Here is a 19690-nt window from a genome sequence, read left to right on the forward strand (position 1 = left end):
TCCCTCCATGCAGTTTGTCTTTATACCTCTGCTTTACCCTTTTGCTTTAGAGAGTAGCAGACTGGCAGGAGTGGTGCTGTGGGTCCCCAAAGTAGTCTTGTGGGAAATAATAGGCAGGGCACGACAGAACAGGGGTCTTCCAGCCTAGATTAATTTTCCAACCACGCTCTATTATGCTAAATACTATATCAGTCTTTGCTAAGCCTGAATGCCTTATTGTCTGGGGTTGCAAATGACTATGCTAAAATATCTGTGCAAGCAGGAAAAAAAATCAGCATCTAGTTAAAATGGAGAGTTTCATTACTTGAGGTGTTAAGGCAGGAGAGGGGTGCGTTTATTTTTCTGCAAGAACTGCAACAAATAATCACATACATACATTATACAGTGTTGACAAAAGTATTGGGACACTTGACTTTTCCATCCATATTTCATTTACTTGAACTCAAAGATCCAAACCTGTTCCAGCATGTCATTCATGAAGATCTGCTTTACATGGATTGGAGAGGAAGATCTTGAGTGGCCTGCTGAAGAGCTCTGACCTCAGCCGTATTGAACACCTTTGGGATGAATTGGAACGCACCCTCCTCGCTTCACCTACATCAGTACCTGACTTTACTAACACCCTTGTGACTGAATAAAATCTCACAAATTATATATAATATAATCTCTAAGGAACATCTTCCGTGAAGAGTGAAGGTTATTATAGCAGCTATTGGGGACTAAATGTGAAAAATGTCAAACTCTTGTCCATATCATTTATTATAGCTATATAATAGGAGCCAAGTAGAATCCAGAGAATCCATTTTTTATTAAAACTTTTGTTATTTATAAAAGTAATTACTTTTATAAACAAGTTGGTTTTAATTTGGTGGATGTTCAAAAAGCACATATGGATCCAAAGGAATTTGTAAACACCATTTTGCCAAAAGTATTGGGTCACCTGGTCTGTGTGTGGTATGTGATTTTTCTGCATCACATTCCACATTCAGTCCCAAATTGCTCTTATAATTTCCTCTACTCTTCTGGGAAGATGTTCCACTACACGTTTGAGTGTGCTTGTGGATATTTGTGTTCATTGACCAAAGTCAGGTATTAATGTAAGTAAGATGGAGAGGCCTAGGGTGCAGTCATTGTACCAATTGATCCCGAAGGTGTTTAGTAGGGATGAGATCAGAGCTCTATAGGTGGCCACTCAAGATCTTTCTTTCCAAACCATGTAAAGCATATCTTCATGGAGCTTGCTTTATGCACAGGGGCATTGCCATGCTAGAACAGGTTTGCGTCCAAAGACGTCCTGTACAATTGTGTACCTCCAGCTTTGTGGTAAAAGTTTAGAGAAGAACCACATATGGCAGGAAAGATCAGGTGTTTCTTAAACTTTTGGCAATATAGTGTTTATTGCATCAGATCTACATGACACATTTTAACAATTGCAACATTTCTCTTATTTTTAAAACAGTTTTATCTTTTGTTTTAATGAAGTGCTTCTCATTTATTTTTGATTTTATTCTTTTCCAAACCAGATGTTACCATGTTTTGGTATGTGCCACCCATAAATCTGGAATATTCTCCTCTCAAGATCAGAAGTCATTATTTTAATGAAGTCTCAACTCTGATCGAGTTTGTGTTCATTTTCTCAGCCTCATTAACTGAATTAAGCACTCTACATAATGCTTTACTTTACCCCCGTCTGTGCATTCATAAGTCGCTGGCATTGTCATTTCAAGGGGAAGCAAAGCATGTGAGGAAGCTGGACTGAAGGACATAAGACATTTCAATCACATCAGCCAGACATGAAAACTGCTAAAACGGGAAGGTGCAACCATGGTGAAAATAAACTAATTGGATTCTGTGTGCTTTAAGGAAACACTTTGTATTGGGGAAAGTCAAAGAGGTGAAGAATGACCCTCTTATATGATTATAGGGCAAGTAACAAAACAAGAGACATATTTCTTTACCTGGTAGGAGCTCATGATTACAAGCAGCAATGCGTTTTTATAAAAAGAAAGAAAGAAAGAAAGAAACAAAGAAACAAAGAAACAAACGACACACTGGTGTATCAATAACCAGATATTAAACAGCTCAGCCATTGAGGACAAAAGCAGTTAACAGAAACATTATGAGAGCTGTAAACAAAAATCCAAATAAAAAAAAAATAAAAAAACAGAATGTGGAGAAAGAAAGGATCTGCTCATCATCTTACCACAGTGGAGGTGGTGTCATGGCTTGGGCTTGCATGACTGCTTCTGGAACAGGCTCACTAATCTTTATTGATGATGTATCTCAGGATGGGAGCAACAAAATGAATTCAGAGGCCTTTAGAATCATTCTGTCTGACAATTTACAGGGAAAAGCATTTAATCTAATTGGAGGAACTTCATCATGAAGCAAATGATCCAAAACCACACTTTTAGCACAATGAAAAACTTCATCAGGAAGGTTTCTGAATAGCCAAGTCATTACCCAGACCAACCCAATTGAGCAGCGTTTCTTGATGAGGAGACTAAAATGAGAAAAACAAACAACAAATGGATAAAGCTGCAATGCATGTCTGGGAAAGCAGCACAAAAGAAGGGTGCAACAGTTGGTGATGTCAGTGGGTCAATAGTTTGAGCAAGCAGGAGATGTGCAACCACATATTTACTAATTTAACTTAATTACCTTATTTTTAATTTATTATCTTAATTTACTGTTCCTACATTTTTGCTCACTTATGGAGCACATCTAGGCATAAATATCATTTCCCAAACCCAAATAAATCCAGTTTAGAGCAAAGGCAAAACAACTGATGCTTCAATAGATTCTGATGAAACTGTCAAATTCTATTTACCATTCATCATATTACTTTTAAGGATCGAACCATTTACATCTTCAGAGGGACATTTTTTTTTTACTAGAAGTTTGCTGGGACCAAACAATACAAACCAACAAAGCTGTGTGAGTGTGTAGTGGGTTTTTCCCAGACACTAGCTACAAATCACAAGCCATCTACAGGTTAAGCCAACTGCGTCCGACCTCATAAAGATTGCGGATCTTCCAGGAGAAGGTGTACAGATGTACCGGCTCCAGTTGGATCCCACTTCATGAAGATTTCGAACCCTGGATTTTGAGGATCAACAACCTCTTAATCAATACTCAAAATAACGTTCTACAAATGTTATTTCTCCATCACTGAACACTTCATTAATGGAGGAGTTCGTGTTGAATCTGTAATGATCTCAGATGTTGAGCTAGTTTACAGTATGTTGCTCAGGAGCACCCGGAGCTTCACAACTCCAAATGACTGTATTAGACTGCAGAAAGGACATTAGTCATAATCACACACTCCAGTGCTCACGATATTTCTCACTCTCCAGTATTTGTAATGTTTTAATGATTTATCATCACACTTTTGGTGTCACCCAAACGAGGATGGGTTACTCTAACTCATACCATATAACATTTACATTTGCAGCATTTGGCAGACTCCCTTATCCAGAGCGACTCACAGTTGAGGGTTAGGGCCTTGCTCAAGGGCCCAGCAGTGGCAGATTGGTAGTGCTGGGATTTGAACTTGTAACCTTCCAATCCACAGTCCAATGCCTTAACTACCGAGCTACAAACTCCCCCGTATTATAAGGGAGTTTTTTTCTTGCCACAGTCGCCTCAGGTTTCCTCATTAGGAATAAATACACATAAATTTAAATATAATTTAATTTTGTACTTACATTCTGTAAAGCTGCTTTAATACAATATCCATTGTGACAGCTTTGGTTAAATTTCGGTTTAGGGGGAAGAAATGCAAAACATAAAATTGCTTGTTATTAACGCAGTTTATTATTAATATTAATTATCATTATTAACATTAATGGTTTGCATTTTAAAACAATTTTAAATTATATATAAATATATATATATATATATATATATATATATATATATATATATATATATATATATATATATATATATATATATATATATATATATATATATATATATTCCAAATAATGTATGTAAGGCCACATCAATGGGTTGTAATATTAAGGTCATATTAATGATTGAGAATGTGGGAATGTAGTGGACACAAGTTGCACTACACAGTGCTGTATTTATTTATCTTCATTAACTGCTTTATCATAGTCAGAGATGCTGTGATTTAATGTGTAATATGTCCTTTGGAAGCATTGTGGAACATTGTGGAAGGGATCACGCAGACTTTCAGTGCATGGATAGGCAAACATTTAGTGAAATTGGGCAGAATTGATGAAAATGATTATGGAAGCGTGGGACAGGGATTGGACAGAAATAATGTAGGTGTGGGATTAAGAAATGGTCCCACAACACGTCTTATTGTCTTCGTCCTGTGTGATTCTAAATATAGGTTCTATATTTCATTCGTAATTTCATACCTATCTGCATTAATTGAGTCAGTAAAAAACACTGACCTAGACTGAAATAAAGGCCACATCAAAGACATGAAGATGTCAGTCAAGTAGGCATTTAGTAGTAGCAGGTTTTTCCATTTTGAAAAAATCTCCAAAATTTCCATGATTTACACTTGATTATGATTCTCATGCCATTCCAGTTATGAAATGAAACGAGTGAGTGATGATCTAATAATATAGTGACATGTCTAATTAAGCCAATGAGCGGAAAGCTAAGCATGATGGGAGTTCACATTTAAAAATGCTTTGGATTCACTAAATTCTATACAAGCATTCCTTCACCACGTATGAGCAAGTGGATGAAGGAGAAATGATTTGCCATCAGCAAGTCATAGAACCCCTTTGTTTTCAGAGTGCTGCACAAAACTTAATCATCAGTGTTATTTCCCTCCTTTTCTTTTTTCATTAGAAAGAGTGGAGAGGGAGAAAAGCTCTGAAGAGGCCTGGGGGAAAATTGAGTTGAGGCCACGTCTCCTCACGGTGTCTGCCTAACCTCACAGTGAGAGTATTTTTGATTGGTGGCAAAATGTGAGAATAGCCTTGTCTTCATTGACATTTCGGAGCGGCAAGCAAGCTTTTTCCCGTTTGTGACCTCTCTCGGTTTTATTAATAAATGAGACCTGGAGGTTTTTCGGTCCAAAGAGTGGCCCTTCATCTTGATTTCCAACCTCATAATGATTTTCACAGGGTTCAGGACCTGAACCAGAGTGAAATAATGAGTGGCAGTCATTACTGCAAATTATATTCCTTATTCCATCCAAGGCTAAAGCCACAATGAATTGAAATATCCCCAAAGTCCAAACTCTATAGACTTTTATGATTAATACCAGATAAATTTGGCTTTGCCATAGACTTGATCTGGTGTTTCTGCATACTCTCGCTGGCAAACATTTCTCCAGAATGCAGAATATTTGTTTCTGACTGCTCAGCTATACGCTGATGAAAAATGAAACAGAATTGTTTCCCCCCTGGGCTGAGTTTGATCAATATGTTTTGTTTGGTTTTAATTATTCATCCCATTCTTAGCTTTTTCCATTGTGTACTTTATATTGTTGTGAATTATTGTTTTTTTTTTTCGTCCAGTATCCAGTTTTCAAAGTAATGAAGAGAAATTACAAAAATCCATTTGAAGCACTCAGGAGAGTGGAAATTGAGCGTAAACTAAAAGGACTATGCTAAGATCATAAATGTAGCCTAAAGCTGGATTCGTGCTGTTTGTGGGAAATGTGACACTCCTTCTACAAATGTGTTTTGAAATGTTTCTCTATGATAAGGCATTGCCTGGTATATTGCATTTTATTTATTTGTTTTATCTTTAGAATTGCACCTACCTAAAATATAGTGCAGATTTTGCCACACATATTGTGAAACCAAATTAAGGCTGAAATTTTAATTCGAATAAGGAGAGTTGGATGCTGAATTAGAGCAAGTGGAGAAAATCTACGTATAGAACCCATAGCAGTAGTTACTAAGGGGGTTGCATCTCAACTGGTTTGCTGAAAGCTGACTGTATGTAGGACAATGGGCCCCTTCAGCAAGCAAAGCTTAGAGCTAAGGGCCTCGGGAGGCAGGTCTGTTTCTACAGGTGGCACAAAAGATGACAATTTCACTAATGGCATTATAATGTACACTTTAATCAAGGATTATGGACTCTGGAGGTCCAAACAGGTCCCTTAAATAAGCAAGGCATGGACCTCAGGAGGCACAGCTAGTTTTATAAGAGACACAGAAAAAAAAACTTCTCCACAGGCATTTAAGCAAAGATGGACTTTGAAGAGCCAAACAGGGTATTTAAACAGCCATGGCTTGGACTTCAGGGTCATCAGAAGGCAAGTTTGAGTCTACAGGAGGCACTTCAGAAGAAAATTCCACCAAAAGGAATATTCAAAAACAAAAAAGATAGACTTTTTGGAGAGTCAAACAGAATCTAAATTAAGAAGATTGAATCTGCCGATCCAAACGGGATGCTTTAGCAAGCAAGGGTCAGACCTCTGGGCTTCAGAAGGCACGGCTGATTATACAGGAGGCACAGCAAAAGAAATCCCCATCGAAAGGCTTGTTCACCTTTAGCAAAGACGATGGACATTTTAAGTTTATTGGAACCCTTAAACAGGTAAGGCCTGGACCTCAGGGTCAGCAGGAGTCTTGGCTGATTCTATTGCTGTCATGAAAACGTTCAAAAATACCTTTAGGAATAAATATACACTCGGTTGGAAGATGCTCCCAAGGTCTCTTATTCCTCATTTTACAATTAGTCTCTCAGAGTTTTCCAATACATTGATTGGATGGTTCTTTTTTTTTTTTTTTTTTTTTTCATTGGGAATCATTATTGGAGCTGGTGTATGATTTTAAGATTTTTATTGTATGCTGTTAGTTTGGTTAAAAAAAAGATTACAGAGGGCACACTAAATATCGTGTAACTACTTGGTCGAAGATTTCATTTTTTTAACTGAGAAACAGAAGCAGTTCTGTTTGGAATGAGGCTCCTTTCAAATATTCCTTGCAAATGTATAAGTGAAAACTCAGAGCTTTTTTTTTTTCAAATGTGAGTAGTAAAGTTAGTCTCTCTTCATTAACATATGAAATTTTGATTTTGCATCATGGTTTTGGTTTGGTTTTATGTTTGTTTTGGGCATTCAGTCACACCGAATTCAGTTTTTCACCCAACACAGATGGTATCATATGACATTTTGTGGTTTGTCTGTAAAAATCTAAATACAATTTGTTGTCTAAAATAAACACTCCCTGTTGTTTGATTGAAGGTTAACACGAAAGAGAGAGAGAGAGAGAGAGAGAGAGAGAGAGAGAGAGAGAGAGAAAGAAAAAGTTGAGCGTTCTCTTTTTGGTAGATGGATAAAAGTGTTTTCTTTTTTTTGCATTTGAGAAGTGATAGGAAACAGGACAGGATGAAAATGGACATGACACCATTCCTGTAATTACAGCCATTGCTGACTTTCAGGACTGATTTGTGGCATAATCAGTTCCAAGTTTGATTATACCCCATGCTACAGCAATGCACCTGTCTCATATTTTATTCAAATTGCTCCCTGAAATATGTATTTCCCCTAAAATCAGGCTTTCTTGTTTATCACAGTGACTGAACAGAGAAATAGACATGATTTTTTTTTCCTGAAAGCAAACTATATGTCATGTCAGTCACTTCAGCGTGCAATGAATTCCTTTAATATGAGGAAACGTTAGATATAAAGCTTTGCGAACAGAGTCCTGTTCTATCTCTTTAAGTATCTTTTCTTTAGTACTGTATAGGGCCCTTATTCAGAACTTCTTATAAAAAAACTCCAGTTTCAGTGTAGATTTAATGAGAATTTTTCCCTGTGCTGTTTTGCATGATGCTCATGAGCAAGTTTGCGTGTTCAAAAGGCTTTTTTAAGCGCATGTTTTTAATTAGCTGTGACATTAGTCTGACAAGCCCACCCAGCAGTGCAGTCAGGATCTTAATGAAGCCTCAGATGCCTTGTTTCCTAAGGAAAAAAAGAAAAAAGAAACCTCCAGCATCACCCCCGCAGCAAGCACAGAGTGCGCAAGTCTGCAGCAGGGGCCACTGGGTAAATTAGTGTAACCATGGCAGACCACAGGTAATGGTCACACCTTGTCAGAGCTGCCGGTGCTTTGTCACGCACATGGCCAGTGTGTGTTAACTCTGAATAAGAGCTGTGTTTAGTAGTCTAGGCAAAGCTTCCTATTCCGTTCGGTTTTTTCCTTTGATTGTAGCTTTTGTATTCATAAAGCCAGTGTTTTATATGTGGATCTTTTATGAATTCCCTATATTATACATTAATTCTGTATTCTATAGACCTTGATGGTCAGTATTGCTAACGGCGTCTTTCACCGCCTATGATCTTTATATATGAAGGTCATAATTTCGCCTCCTAGTAGCAGCCATTTTGCATTTATTATTTTGCTCAATTGTTTTGCGTGAGCATACTGTCCTTTATGATGTGCCTCATGAGTCATGTACACAAGGGCTGAGCAAATCTTTCTAGCCAGGGCAGGGAGATTATGTGTCAGGGCTATTAGTTTTCTTATCTTATTCATAGCTGCACTGCGGAAAAGCAGACTCAGTAGCTTATCGTACACCAGGTCTTTTCTTCTCTCGTTCACCAACCAGAGATAGAACTCATTTTTAACTTCTGAACAACAAAGGTTTTTTATTTGGTCATCTATATTAAATCTATCTATCTATCTATCTATCTATCTATCTATCTATCTATCTATCTATCTATCTATCTATCTATCTATCTATCTATCTATCTATCTATCTATATACAATATATATATATATATATATATATATATATATATATATATATATCTATATATATATATATATGCAATTCTAATTTTGGATTGCACTGCATGTTGCACTACACAGATCTGTTTTTACTAATTGGATTAATTGTCTTGCATGGATGATAAGGAAGCTCATAGGATTGTGTGGAATATCATTTCCAAATTCGGAACATGCGGGTTTAAGCTCAGAAAAAAACAACAACAACAACATCATATTACTCTCCTGGTAATATTGCACACAGATACATTATGTGGACAAAAGCATTGGGACACTTACCCTTCCTGCCATATGTGGTTCTCGTCAACAAGCACACTCCAAAATCTAGTGGAACATCTTCCCAGAAGAGTGGGGGGAATTAAAAGAGCGAATATGTACTACATGTGGGAAAAAAAAGCACATACCATACTTCTGACCAGGTGTCCGCAAACTTTCGGCAATATAGTGTATGTTGTAGTTTTTTATGTGAGATCTGAAAGCATAGTTTTACTTTCAATGGAATCAACACTACCTTCAATTTCTGCACCTGTTTGAGTTTCTGTTACTCACAAACTTAATAAAGCATTTGAACAAAACATGAACCTGGGCAGCTTTTACATCGGAAGTTTAAGATTAAGGTTTTGTGTAAAACTCGCCAACTCTCCCAGGCATAGAAAGACATCCACAAACATATAACTATATAAAAAGTGTTTTTTTGGGTCTTTTGAAGAGCCTGATAGTAAAGACATCCGGAAATAAAGCGAACAGTGGTTAGAGAGAAGAAAATGTTTGTGCTGATTAATGTGAATGTTAAAAATCTACATTAAATAGGGAGTTTCACAATACAGAATTACTGGTCATTTGTCGGGGAATGAACATTTTAGTGAGCTACCGTAACTAGCTACGGGGAAACTCCGATAACTAGCCATTAAATGCATTGGAACAAAACTTTACAAAGGATTGGTCATGTTAAGTACTACTATAATTAGTACTATAAACTGAAAAAGTGAATATAAATTCAGTGTGGAATTGAGATTACAAATTACACAGGTTGAGAGTTTCAGTGCATACACTGCCCTGATTAAATCTCAACCGAAAAAGGAAGCTTTTTTTTGTTTGTGGTGTGTGAAAGGCAGGCATAAGGCTCAGCTGGGTTTATCTGATGAAGAAGTGCTAGAAATGATAATGGCTATTCCCTAGTGTTTTATTTTATTTATTTTTTTTTTTTCAGCCTAATTTTTGTAAGAATCCAAACCATTTTTTTTCTCGTCTCACTGCAAGATCAGATTGCTATGTGTCACAGATTGAACTTGATTATATCACTTTTTTGAGCACAAAACGCATTCGGTAGGCTTCAGATCAGACAGAGGATCTCTAGTGAACGGTGATGCCGCATTACAATCCGTTGCGATCTGAAGTGCTGCCGATCTGATAATAAAGTCATTCTGTTGAATGCCCAAGATGATGAACTCACTACTGTGGCCTTTATGAAACCACTCAAACACACCTGCTGTGGCTGAGCAGGTGCGAGAGCTTGCGGCTCTTGATTGGGTCCTGGGCACACCACTGTTAGGGAGAAAGAGCAAAAAAACAAAAAAGCACAGAGGCAAAGGAAAATTACATTATTTTAACAAAACCAGTATAATAATTTGCTAAATTGTATTTGTTGCTTAAAGTTTTTATAAATGCACTCTGGATGTAATTTGTAGAGTATATAGGGCCATTTTGGACACAGGGTAAGTAGTCCAGAGCTGAACCAGAATTATAATCTCCTCTGTGAGCAGGTTCCTTTTCTAGAGCAGGTTTTGGTTGTGAGAAATTAACTTTGACTTCATGGCATTACACAACATCAAAAGTATGTAAAAGGACCCCCGACCAGTAATATGTGCTTCCTGAGATCACTGAAGTCGGGTGAAAAGGCCTGGTGTGCAGAAGGAGTTCCAGGTAAGCCTGAAGGTGTTCAGTGGGGTTGAGATCAGAACATTGTGCGGGACACTCTTGACACAGCTTGGCTAAGAGTTTGACGGGGCTTTTTTTTAGCTTGGATCTTTCATCTGGACTTAATATTAACCACGTTATGGCCGTGTCCTCTAGAGGTGTAACGGTACACATATTTGTACTGAACAGGGCTTTGTGGTACATGTGTACCAAATGAAATTCTTTATACGTGCAGAGCAAGTTTGCTTAGCCTCCGCCTTGTCACTGTTATTTTTATTTATTTAATTTTCGTTTTACATTAAAACATACACAACAATGCCAGTGGTAAAAAAAAAAAAAAACTAGTTAGCGCAGTGTCACTGTGGCTACTCATTCCATACCAGAAATACGATTTGTAGTGTGCCAAAATACGATTTGTAGTGCGTTGTAAAACTTGTTTTGCGCCACTTCCGTTTTGGCGACAGTCTTGTATTATGGATTCTTTGCGTTTGATGGCCAGCTTTATGTCCAGACATATTGTATGTCCCCCTAACTGTACCGAAATGGAACCAATCCATGACTTCAAAACCGTGGTACATACCGAACCGTGAATTTTGTGTACAACAAACAATATCTTAAAATTGTGTTGTATGTGTTTTGTGTCATTTGTACTTTGATTAGTAATGTGTGATTGTATCGACTTTTTGCTACTTCTTCAAAGGCAGGTTCATTCAGTTTCACAATCATCAATTCTTTTTAATATATATTTTTTTTTAATTCACAAGAACCTTCTCATTCGGGCCATATGTAGTATTAATTATCTCTGACTGTCACTTGATAGACTGCAGGAATTATCCCAAGTGATGGGTCTTTTATGAACATTTGAGTCTTCAATGTGACTCAGAAGAACAAGTTGTTTTATAGAGTGATTTGTTCATTTCCTACTGCATCGCAAAACTCTCCATCTCTTCTAGTCCGGGTTGTTCGTTCTTTTATCACGTGACTCTCATTGACGCTATGCAGTGCATTACACAGGAAAGAGAGTGTTTTGGTCCGAGTCGTTTGTTTTTTTATCACGTGACTCTCATATGCAGATTATTTCTGTTCAAAGAAATGAATGCAGATTATTTCTGATCAAAGAAATTAAATGAACTAAATGACTTAAAAAAGATTTGTTCATTTTGATGAACGAGATGCAAAAACCCAAGTCACTAAAATTATCTGATCTTCCCATCACTTGTTTATACTGTTCTGTGTATTTTTATGACCACTAGTAGTGCTGTTGGTATTTCAAACATTTCCAAAGAATCCACTTTAAGCCTTGTGACGTTTATACCTAAATTGTAATAACATTTTTGGTGGGGTTTACCCATTTAAATCAGCCTGCCTTGATAACCAAAAATTTCACAGCACCTCAGGAACTGCTGCATCTCACTGGCAGCTTCTGACCCTTCTGACATGCAGTCATTATCTACTTTACAATACATTCTCCACTATCTAGTGCCTTTCCTTGTTTGTGCAATATCACTGCCATTATTAAGCCTTTGGTTTCTCCAAATATCTCAGGCTCGTGTTATTGACCCGCGCTCAGGATTTTCTCGACTCTCCCGCTCCCTCGGTTTCCCTTTTGATCTCGATTATTCAATATTATTCTCCCTTTGATGGTTTTGCCCGACATAGCCTCACAGAAAAAAGCGTTCACACGAGTTTATTTGTAGCATCTTCTGTATGACGAATACCAGCGTTCTGTCAGAAGCACATTAGGTCAGTACGTGTTGTTTCTTTTTGGACGGATATTGTAGTAGGCAACATAACGCTTAAAGAAATAACTTAATATAAACTCTGTGTATTATGTTCCAGCATGTTGTTTTGCACAATGACTTTTAAGAGCGTGATCCGTTGCATGACAGAAAATTGAAAGTTTGTCGTATTGAGTTGTTACAGATAAACTGTGGTCTTCCAGAACTGTGTCTAAGCGTCTGTGGTGAAATTGAAGGTGCACATTGTACAGTGTGTATGTGTGTGTGTGTGTGTGTCAGTGTGTGTGTGTGTGTGTGTGTGTGTGTGTGTGTATTTTGTGTTGTGAAGGTACTATATCAAGCAGAATACAGTATAATCACAGTATAAATCACAAAGTCATTCCTTTCACGGCGCGCTCGAGATTCCTGACGTGTTTTTTTCCTGAAAACAGAGCAATAATAGCAAGAATAAACAAACGTCGGGCCTATAGGCCACATCACTCACACGAACACAAACACAGCAATGACTCAAGTCATTTCCATCGCAGCGTGCGGTCAGAGCGATACCCACGCAGCAGTAGAGCTCTGCCGTGAGTCAAGTGCCACCTCAGCGAACAGAGACATTGCGTGTACACGTGCGCTTTCACGTTTGTCTCCTGACAACAATATATCACCAGGAGCGCAGATCACACCTGCGCAAGTGCGACAGCAGCGTGGTCAGTTCTGTTGCCTGTGACTAATTAGGACATTAAATGGTAATCAAGAGCGTTACTGGTGTAAAGCTCAGGGGGAGGAGGCGAACACCGAGTAGAAACCTTATCAGAGTCGCAGCCATGATGAAAAAAGCCTTCGTTTTTAGTTTTCATCCAAAATCTACACCCTTACACTTCCTCATTCCAAACACCTCCGCCTCTCACCGTCTGTTCCGCTCAGGGTGTAAACATGAACGATGAGGTGCTAGTAGTGTGGAGCTGTGAACAGATGGAGCATTAAAGCACATGTGTGAACTGATAGTCCTCCGTAGTGTTTTTGTGCGGATCGAAATATACGTTATGGGTATTTATAAGCACGTGTATGGTCACACTTGACACCTTTCTGAGCAACTAATGGAAATATTCAGGGTTATTTCATTAGGGGTCAGGGTTTACACAACACCTGAATAATGTAGCAGAATTTTGCTACCTTAATGCTTTGTTATGACATTTTCATTATAATGAATGTACAGTACTTTTCATATTTAAAAAATTTAACCTAAAACATTGTATCATCCAGTTTCATAAAAATAAATAGCAATAATAAATTTTTATAGCATGAATAAATAGAAAAACCACATCACTTTGTGTGGCCTTCGTGTGGCCTTCGTGATTGGTGCAAAGAAGGCAGCAAAATAAGCACAAAAAATCTGAAGTTTACTTCTTGAGGTTAATTTTTTTTTTCCAGGGCACCAAAATAAACAAACCAAAGTCATTTTAATTTACCTTTTCTTATTTACAAAGAGAAAGACACCAAAACTAAAACACCAGTCACACTGGAATGTGCACCTTTCATGTGAATCAAGGAGACAATGAATAACATTATCTTACACAAGAAACATATAGTTCTGCAAATTGCATGTTTTATACAGTCACTATGTCACAATCGCATTGTCAATAATCACTCGAATTCTTTCATAAGATAAAAGCTCCACATTATTGTTACAGTGTCTAGACATTCCCTAGTTTGATTTTATCAATTTAATATTTATATATAAAATTTTTATTCAAGCTAAGCAGGTATTTTTTTTATAAAAAATAGTTATAGTTTATAGTTATAGTTATAGTAATAGTTTATAAAAATAGAAATGTAAACTGTTGATTTTCACAAATGTTAATAGTAATAAACGGCGTTAATAAAAACAAAAAGCCTGCAATTTTATGTTTTGCATTTCTTCCCCCTAAATGAACCGAAATAGAACCCAAACCGTGACTTAAAATCCGAGCTAAGTACCGAACATTGACCTTTGTGTACCGTTACACCCCTAATATATGAACCAAAATATTGGGACACCTGAGTTTTCCAGCCATATGTAGTTCTTCCTCAAATTGTTACTATAAACTCCGAGGCACACAATAGTACAGGATGACTCAAACCTGTTCCAGCATGAAAATGCACAGAACCATCTTCATGAGGATATGGTTTTCATGGGTTGGAGTGGAAGATACTCTGAATGATGCCATAAAGCTCAACCCCTATTGTGGTACTCTGGAATAGGAAAATCATGCTTTGTTCATACATCTATATTTAAACATAATGCTTCATTTTACCTTTTTACTATTACATTCTATTTTACTTTTACTACATCTTTGTCTCTCTCTCTCTCTCTCTCTCTCTCTCGTTCTCAGATATCTGTTTCTGTAAAGTTTACATGCCAGCTACATTCAGCTACATGTCAGAAACATGACCTAGTGGAGCTTTGATGTCAAATGCTGCAACTTTCCTCATTATCGCTATGAGAGCGAAATAGAGAGCAAGAGAGAGAGGGAGAGAGAGAGAGAGAGAGAGAGAGAGAGAGAGAGAGAGAGAGAGAGAGGGAGAGAGAAAGACAGAAAAACTAAATAGGATTTCAGTAGGTGTGAGAGCTGATAGGTGGCTGGCCTTTTCTCTGAAACAATTGTCAATATAATCCCTTACACATGTGTTATTGGCTAGCAAGGTAAGAGTCATATTAACCTTCATGCCATTCGATAATTATTCAAGGAACCCGAGTCAGAATATTCTGTATGTGTGTGTGTGTGTGTGTGTGTGTGTAATTAGAATCACTGAAAGACTAAAGCTAGTTGAGCATTTATTCTATTATTTTGTGTAGTGACCAGATCAGCTAAATGTCAGCAGTAATACTTCAGATACATTATTTGTGTGGTTGCGTGTGTGTGTGTGTGTGTGTGTGTGTGTGTGTGTGTGTGTGTGTAAGAAGAGTACTTCCCAGTGTAATTTACAGTGTGGTATTTCTGTAGAGAGCCATTGTATATGCTGATCTGTCTGCAGCTTAGTGCTGTAATGAGATCAGATATATATTAATTAGCGTGGCTAATTAAGATGAATTAAGGCGCCGCTTTAATGAAGTGACTCCGCTTTAATCAATTACGAACGGAAAAAGGCTTTTACCGCGTTGATTAACACATTATAACGTATGCCACATGTTTCAGTAAACCTTACAGTGCAGTACGAGGAGCAGGACGAGGAGAGGTTTATTTCCCAGAATTCTCTAGAACATAAATTTGTTGAATGCGTTATCAGGAAACAAGAACAAACAGGGCATGCTTTTAAAGGAAAAAAATTTGCAACATGTTGATTATTTTATTTATAATGCAACAATTTGTTGAGGCTTTTTTGATTCGATTAGGAATAAAACACTTTTTATCTATTTACAGTTACATTCCATGTTGTAGAACATCCATGAAACAGGTTATGTAATAAGTTGCTCACCAGCTTAGACGTTTTCGTGTCAGAAAAGAGTGTTTGTGACTGAAGAGTAAAAATCAATAAGCAGAATATTTTAGTTAATTTTAGAAGAAGGTTCTACTTCCTTATACACTATATAGACAAAGCTACTGGTACACCTGAATTTTTCATCCATATGTGGTCCTTCCACAAACTGTTACCACAACCTTGGAGGCACATAATTATATAGGATGTCTCTTGATATGGTGGAATTAATTTTTTCCTTTACTTGAACTATGAGACCTAGTGGTTAAGATGCAGCGCTCCCACCGCTGCGACCCGGGTTCGATTCCCGGTCAGGGAACCATCCCCAGCCACTCTTAGTGCCGGTCCCAAGCCCGGATAAATTGGGGAGGGTTGTGTTAGGAAGGGCATCCAGCGTAAAACATGTGCCAAATCAAACGTGCGGAGGATCCGCTGTGGCGACCCCTAACGGGAGAAGCCGAAAAGAAAAGAACAGAACTTGAACTATGAGACCCAAACGTGTTTCAGTATGACCATGCCCCTGTACACAAACCAGCTCCATAAAGATGTGCTTGACATGGGTTGGAAGGTCTTTAGTGGCCTGCTATAGAGCTCTGACTTCATCCCTAATGAACACCATTGTGATAAAGTGGAACACTGACTGCACATCTACATTAGTGCCTGACTTTACTAACACTCTTTGGAGGAATAAGCACAAATCTCCACAAGCACACTCTGAATTCTAGTGGAGCATCCTTCCAGGAGAGTGGAGGTTATCCATAGAATCCATTTTTATTCAAACTCACAGTATATTAATGATGGTGGTTTCCGATTTTGTGAATTTAACAAATCTCCACAAGCACAAATCTTTACAAATCTGGTGAAACATCTTCCCAGAAGACTGGAGGTTATTATAGCAGCACATGGAGACTAAGTGTGGAGTGGGATGACATACGAATCTTTTAATCATGTGTCCACAAACTTTTGTCTGTATAGTGTAGCTTATTGTAAGTGCACTGCAGGTGACAGTCCAGTCATAATTGTGTATGTTTTCCTTTTTTTTTTGCTTCTTTGTCTACCAGGCTCAGCCTTCATGATGATGAATGCATCAGGCCGTTTTGCTGGACAGCGAGCCCAGCTGCTGAGCCCTCAACTTAAAGAGAACGACACACACTGCGTCACCTTTCAGTACCTGGTGTCTGGCAGGGAGGGGGGCAGCCCCGGGTATCTCAACATCTACATCAAAGAGAACAACAGCCCCACAGGTCGGCCCGTGTGGAACATTTCAGGGCCTGTTAGCCGGAGCTGGACTCAAGTAGAATTAGCCATCAGCACCTATTGGCCCAACTTCTACCAGGTGAGGAATAAAGCGTGCGTAACGAGTGGACGATGGATCTCTGTTTTGCTTGTTTTGCAGTGTTTTATTATCTATAAAAGTCATTGAAGTGATATACACCTAGTTCCTATAAAACTTAAACACAGATCTTAACCAATATTCCAAAGCAATAAAATTTTAACCAAGGGCGCACAATACAAAACGCAAAAGTAAACACAAAATAAACAAATAAACAAAGACCGAAACTGTGAACATGGGACAAAGACGCAATGTTGAGTGTGAACCGTAGATAACCACGAAGAGACAAACAAGAGACAATATGTGCAGCAAACAAGTCGATATTCATGTGTTAACTACAGAAAATCTAAGTTTAAGTGCAGAAACAAACACAATGGCTAGTGCAATGGCTGATGGGAAGTGTAGTATTATGGCAAAAATGTGACACACTGTTACTACCGTGTGGTTGATTATATAAAAAAAGATCACAATCAGATTTTTTTCTTTCTCCGATGTTGCAGCATTTGCCAAATAATTACAATTCTGTTTGTTACAATAATGAATTTTTTTTACTTTTATTTGTATTTTTTGTTTACATCAAATGAGTTTACATTGAATTTGGTTTAATTATTTTGTCATTGTTAAATGTATATGTTAACATCTAACCAGAAGTGCATAAGTGGCCTATTTACAATAAATAGCAAATATGTAAATAAAGGTATGGGTAAATAAAGGTAAATAAAGGTATGGGGTCCATATATATATATATATGGACCCCATACCTTTTGTATGTATATATATATATATATATATATATATATATATATATATATATATATATATATATATATATATATATATATATATATATACATATATATACACACACACACACACACACACACACACACACACACACACACACACACACACACACACACACACACACATATATATACAGGGGTGAGTAGGATATTGTGCAGAGGATAAGACATGTCAAAAAGATAGCATACTCGAATAACATTATAAAACATTTTATTAAACTGATTGTTAGAATCCGTCTTTTTTCCTCTTGAAGTTAATAAGACAAATAAAATGCAGCAAAAAAAGCAATACACCGGAAACAACAAAATCCACCATCTTTAAAGAGATCATATTAACAATTATACATGCTTTAAATCCATTTATGTGAAGCGTGTGTACCGGTAAGTTGTTACAATAGAAAAAAAATATACTATGCAGTCATTTAAACTGCAGTTATAGAAATTTCAACACTTTCTAAACCAATCAGAATGGAGAATTTAACAGCACTGTGGCAATAAATGCTAAGTACTATTTCTGATTTATTTTTATCTTATAGGTGCCATCAGAAAAATAACGTTTCTAATGTATGAGTGAAAATTATCAACTCAGTTGTATTGTACCTTATGCGCATATAGTTGATGTAATCTTTCATATATAATGGTATGTGGTTTCCTAATCAACTGTACACTCACACCTCAGAGCAGGTGATCTAGCTGTCCTTTCATCTTCTCACGTCTGTATTTTTTCTCCATGTAGCCTTCTTTCACTTCTGTCCTCCCCAACCTCGCGTCACCGTCTCTTTTTCGCACACTCTCTCTCTCTCTCTCTCTCTCTCTATCTCGCTCTCACGAAATAATGAAAACCACCCTCCCCTATTATATTAGGAAAAAAAAAAATTACATTCTCTCCCTGTCTAGTGGTTCATTTTCACGTGTGGCAGGCTACGCTGGGGTCCACAGAGAGGAGGCTGATTTCACACATGCCTGCTTATTAGGTGTCCTCTCTCCGGGGTTCTTGGAGAAGTCTGGTGTTAATTGGCAGACCAAGACCCCGTACCTCGCAAAGGAGAGCGCCGCTAAGCCAAATTAGCCCATTAGAACCGGCAGTGGCGTGGCAGACAGATGGGTTCTGATGAGAGGTGGCTAGTACACTCATAGCACCCGGGCCTCATTAGGAGCGTGTTCATTTATAGAGTAGTTATAAAACATGTATAGACGTGGCATTAAGGTGCTGTTTAAATGCAAAGAGTTCTGACTGAATGATTCTGTGCCTTCGGTTCTCAGCGGGTGCTGTATGTGTGCAATAAATTATTTAAGCTTTTGTAATCCTGTTGAGACGTAATGCGTGCTTCATATATCTCGGGGACTAGAGAAATATTAAAACAATTTTTACCAGTTCACTTAAGGGAGATAAAAACACACAGTCGTTTTTAATTCAGCAGATCATTTTGCTGTTGATGCAGGGGTTCTTATAAAAGGTGATATAAAGCCGGGGATGTTTGTGGTGGTATGCCAACAAAACTACAAACACATCCCGTGTAAAACTGAGGGTAATTCTGAGTAAATGGTGTTCTATTTGGAGAGACTTTGACAATCATATATACTGTGTGCAAGAACTTGTAGCTATGAGCTCAGACATGCATAGTATGTTAGCCATGCACATGTGTTTGGACAGTTATTCATGTCCTCTGTGCATTTGTTGTAACGGATAAAATGCAATCTATAACTGTAAAGGTATT

The 19690-nt window shown here is 37.6% G+C and overlaps 1 protein-coding gene across 2 annotated transcripts in view; it reads left to right on the forward strand.

The window, feature by feature from the left end:
* Window positions 1-19690, forward strand: part of LOC310717156 (receptor-type tyrosine-protein phosphatase mu-like) — a 228007-nt gene that overhangs the window by 61814 nt on the left and 146503 nt on the right. For both annotated transcript variants that reach the window (XM_083524861.1, XM_083524862.1), the window contains exon 3: window positions 16898-17172. In XM_083524861.1, coding sequence (XP_083380987.1) covers window positions 16898-17172 — 275 coding nt within the window. The remainder of the gene's footprint in view (window positions 1-16897; window positions 17173-19690) is intronic.

Source organism: Silurus aristotelis (genome assembly GCF_946808225.1).
Source record: "Silurus aristotelis genome assembly, chromosome: 22".
Classification (NCBI taxonomy): domain Eukaryota; kingdom Metazoa; phylum Chordata; class Actinopteri; order Siluriformes; family Siluridae; genus Silurus; species Silurus aristotelis.